Here is a 5,000-nt window from a genome sequence, read left to right as displayed (position 1 = left end):
GGCTATCACAAATATCAAGTTAAGATTCTTTCGAATTAAAGAACAGAGGAATAGCAGTAGTAGGTAATTCGTTAAATGCATTTAAAGTGATTAATTTAATTTAAGACCAATATAATTTGTCAAAAGCATATGTATTGACTATAAGAAATGTTGGACACTAACTTATTTGAACGTCAAACTTGATGAACGTCGTTTGAAGTTCAAATAAGTCAGTGTTTAACATTTCTTATAGCCATTATGCAAATTCTTGACTGCAATTTCAGCATATTTTGTATATTGCATATATTCTCTGATATTTCTCTTTGTTTAAGAATTGAAAACAAATTCACCTGTCGCCTTTGTTTGATGATTTTTTAGTATCCTTCGGGTATTTAAGTAAATATTTGCTGTTCTGTGACTATTTGAAAATCGGAAAATGCTCCCTGTATTTTTATTATTGTTCATGTTTTGAGCAGCACCATAATTTAGCATTTGTTTATTCTTTCAAGTTATTTTATATGACTTTAAAGACAAGACTTAAAAATCACCAGCTCGCTTTCACCCTTTCGTCCGGTTCAAATTAAATGGTTGTTTTCGACATGAATAAACATACCTTTGCCACAATGACAATTTTCTCGACTTTTTAGATGAAAGTTTTAAATCACTGATTGAAACACGTCAGTGGTATAAGTGCTCTAATACGTGCGACCATCACTTCAATCAATTAATACATTGCAAAAAGCAGACAAAAGTCAGCCCTTTTACACGAAAGGCCGTCGACTCGTGGTTATATCACTGATCAGCAAAATGGTTTCTTCAACGATAATCGCAGACGGGTCTCCTCTTTATAAAGAACTCGCTACGCGCTCGATTTCCTCCATAATTGGCGAATCCTTTTTACAAGCTTTTATCGTATCCGTCGGCACTCTTGGTAACGTTGCAGTGTTGTTGGTTTTGTATAAAAATCACCGACTTCGTAACATTACAGCATATTTTGTGATTTCCTTGGCCATATCTGATATGATCATGTTGGACATCTGTGCACCATTTTCTCTTAGTGTTCTAATCGTTGGAGATTGGATTTTTGGGTACCTTATTTGTCAGATCCAGGGATTCCTTGTTTTGTGGGTAGCTTGCGCTTCAATTGGCACCCTTGCTTTGGTAGCGATAAACCGGTGAGTGAGGGTTCTTTCCTTAGTCAAACTTGAGTTATTTGTCATTTTCCATCTCTTCTAAATCAGACAGAAGGAGTCACTGAGATTCCACCTCACCCAACGCAATAATCTAGATAAAGCTCATCTCGCTTTGGAATAGACCTAATCGGCTAACTCAATGTTGTACCCAATTCAAACCCTTTGGGAATAAAACGTTTTGTTCCAGGTATTTCCATATCATTTAAATATGAATGCTACATTATCATGCAAATACAACACACAAAGAATCTTAGTCCCGTGAGATTTGAATTGGGTACAACATTGAGTTAGCCGATTAGGTCTATGGAATTCGTTCAACTGCCGAAAAACGAAAAAAATGTGCCCTTATAGGTTAATCTTTCCTCGTGCTTGTCAAAGTTTCTCTATGAATGTTCGCCCCAACAATTTGAAGGAAGTGTTCAAATGTGGCTTGATTTCACAACCTATCCTCTCTTTATTTTTGACAAGATTTCTGAAAAATAGTATAAGAGAAAAGCGTTAGACTACGAAACTGTTACAACAAAAACTGTGATGACTCCTTTTTCGCTCTTACTCGTCTTTTTCTGGGGGAAACATACACTTTAACTTAAAATTATCTAACCCTAGCATAGCGTTATTATTTTTGCATCTTCCCGGGAATATTATAGTAAGAGCTGATAATTTTCTTTATCTCGCAAACACCGGTGTTTTTATTTGTTAATTTCGGCGGTAACGTGAATTTGAAATCTAGTCTAATTTAAATTCAAGAAAATGTAAAAACCATACCGTGTTTGTTTCGGTTCTCACGAATGAAACGACATTTGAGTCTTAAAAATGACAGCGCGTTGTAATTTCGTGCACTTCTGTCCCAGTAAAAGAATTAAGATAAGCCACGTTTTCATGGCAGCTTTTTCTCATCAAGTACTTCTCTGGTTCAGTGCTATTCACTAGTTTCACCGACTTTACAAAAAGAATGAAAATAAGTTATTTAGCTTTATCTTGGTAGGACCCTGAAGCTAGAGAGACCCCAAACCGAAGAAGCTGAGGCCTAGCCCAGACCTTTTTTTTAAATGAGCGGAGCATTAAGCACTATATTCCCTTCTTTTAGGTATTTCCGCATCGTTAAAACTTCGATGTACAGAGTCATTTTCACTTCAGCCAAAGCCAAACTTATAGTCCTTGGAGGCTGGATTGCGGCCTTATCAACTCCTTTGACATACACCGCAGCTGGTAAGGATTACGTGTTTCATCCCGGGAAATTCCATTGTTCCTTTGAGTCTACATTTTCATTGCTTGTTCTTCCCGTCTACATCTTCACCGGAATATCGATGGTAATTTTGATCGTTTGCTACCTAAGAGTTTTCAAAGCGCTTAAAATCCATGAGAGGACTGTGGCAAAGAATCTCCGGAACGAAAATACAAGAAAGGTCTCTCTCTCATTAGAGGATATTAAAGTAACAAAAATCTTGTTTGTAACCGTGGTTGCCTTTATCTTCAGCTGGACTCCACTTTTCGTCCTGGATGTTGTGGATATCTTTCTCGGGTCGGGATGGGAATTGACCCGCGAAACCTATTACATGTATAGTATATTTGGCATTTCCAGTTCAGCGATAAACCCTATCATTTATGGCGTCATGAATCCTTCTTATCGGAGAGCGTACTTAAGGTTGCTCGGAATTCATCGTGTGGGACGCGTAGACGTGGAAGTGCCAGCGAACGTACACGATCAGCCAAGAATGAAGACTGGAGAAACACATTTGCGGGAACTGAACAATTCCTCAGTCAACTAAAACAGAAAAATGAAGAACCAGGAATCTTGGAAAAACTAAATGGCAAGATCATGCTTCCCCAGTACAGTTCATCGGTACTTCAGCAAAAGGAAGTGCGATTCCGATTTTGTTTTCCTGTTAGGCCTTGCTTTCGTTCATAAATTTAAGCTTTAGTTTTGTTTACATTTCCTGTTATCGATACACAGATCCTGGGTCTCCTGGCGTGGCTGCACCGCTCTCGAAATCTACACCAAGAGAATCGACGAAAAGTCACCCGTTGCAAATATACAACTTTCAACCTCTCTTATCGGCTTATATATCGTATGACCTTATATGGAGACTGATTTCGATGGTCGTTTTGTAAAATTGAAACAGCTCAGAGTATAATAAAACTTCATGATGCAATTATTTTAATCGTGCTTCTTGAAATGAAATGAGCTATAACTTATTCGGCACTACGCCTCCTGCAGGCCATTTACTATGAAGTATCTCATATCCAACGCACGCTCATAGAGTCATTAGGGAGCTTTACAACGACAACGGCGACGGCAAGGAGAACGTCACAAATTTGCATATATAGTGGGCAAAAACAATAGCTTCGCACGCCCTGCACGTGCGTTTTTCATTTTTGTCCATTTCTTTGCTGTCGTCAGCAAAGCAACAACGTGAAATTACCCATTTTGAGGTGTTATGGAGAACGTCAGCACCTCGAGATCATTTTTCTCCCCTAAATTAAGCGCCGCTCGTAACGGTTTCATTCCTGAGGGACTGAAAGACCTTTGTCATATTAAAAGGCTTGGAATAGTCGCGAAGTGATCGCAATAACGTGAATTTATGTTTTGAGGTGACGTTCTCGTTGCCGTTCCCGTCGTCGTTGCTAAAGCTCCCTATTTAAACAATAGAGTGTTTCTGTCGAGGAACTATCGGCTGATAGTTGCCCCGCGGAAATTTGATGTTCTTAAAACAAATATTTGCCCGAGAAGCGAAGCTTCGAGGGCAAATATGTTAGTTTTACAGAGGTATTTTCACGGACGAGTACTATCCATCCGGGTATTTTCCGCGAACGGTCACTATGGGCTGAAATGTCTCTCCGCGGACGAACACTATCGCATCACGTGATCGAATTAAACCAATAAGAATCGGAGAAAATTTAGTGGTGAACTACAATGTTGAATATGTCTGCCTACAAAAAAATATACACTGCTTCTGCGATACAGACTTCGTGTAAAAATCAGGCTAGACAATAGACCAATTTCGGTATAATTCAGTCCTGACCAAAAGGCATCCGTCTCGGGGCTCTGGGAATGAATTTAAGGGTTTGTGTGAGTTTATTTCCAAGAGCCTCGAGATGATGCCTTTTGTTTAGGACTGAATTTTAATATATGGAAATTGGTCTATTCAAACCTCAGGGGATCAGGAAAGTGAATAATGTGAGCAGGAAAAGAATGGGGGTAGGGCGGTGGCATATAGGGCAGATTATGCGCCAAATACGGCTGTTATTCAGAGTAAAAGTGCTCTGAAACCTATGAAAAAGGAGGGCTTTCAATCGAAACAAGAATGTACCACACACGATTAATCTGCACTCTTAGACTTGTTCTTCTCCCACCACCCGTTGCGTGCAACCATTAGGGAATTTAAGAAACGACGACGGCTACGACTACGACAACGCAACAAACTTTAATATCATTGGTTAAAAGAGCATAAATAATCGTGCTGCACGTGCAGCACGGATTTTAGCAAGTATGTTTGCGGTCCTCTGCATAACGACGACGTGAAATCACCAAATTTGAAGTTTTGACGACAAAATAAGCATGCTACAGAGAATCCTTCATTCTCTATTTTAAATTTGAAACCGCTCGATACTTTGCCCACATTGTACGACGCGAACTAGACTGAATAATCGCGAAAGACTTAAGATAGAGCCAAGTTATATTTTGAGGTGGCGTTTTCGTCGACCGTCGCCGTCGTAGATCTTAAATTCCCTCTTGTGAACGAGGCGAGCGGAAAATGACCTGTAACATCCTCACTCAACACCTTGCAATTGGCTACCGCACGAGTCTCAATTTTCAGTTGGTGTACC

At 39.5% G+C, this 5,000-nt stretch overlaps 1 protein-coding gene across 1 annotated transcript in view; it reads left to right on the top strand.

Moving 5' to 3' along the window:
* LOC138010687 (melatonin receptor type 1A-like) overlaps window positions 1-3,306 on the top strand; it is a 3,563-nt gene extending 257 nt beyond the window's left edge. The window contains exons 1-2 of the mRNA XM_068857660.1: window positions 1-1,154; window positions 2,260-3,306. The exon at window positions 1-1,154 is cut by the window's left edge and continues 257 nt beyond it. Of these exons, the coding sequence (XP_068713761.1) occupies window positions 787-1,154; window positions 2,260-2,941 (1,050 nt within the window). The 5' untranslated portion in view covers window positions 1-786 and the 3' untranslated portion in view covers window positions 2,942-3,306. The remainder of the gene's footprint in view (window positions 1,155-2,259) is intronic.
* Window positions 3,307-5,000: the final 1,694 nt, after the last annotated feature.

The sequence above is a fragment of the Montipora foliosa genome, chromosome 7 (assembly GCF_036669935.1).
Source record: "Montipora foliosa isolate CH-2021 chromosome 7, ASM3666993v2, whole genome shotgun sequence".
Lineage (NCBI taxonomy): Eukaryota > Metazoa > Cnidaria > Anthozoa > Scleractinia > Acroporidae > Montipora > Montipora foliosa.
The sequence above is the reverse complement of the archived record's forward strand: the minus strand, read 5'-3'. Positions and strand labels throughout refer to the sequence as shown.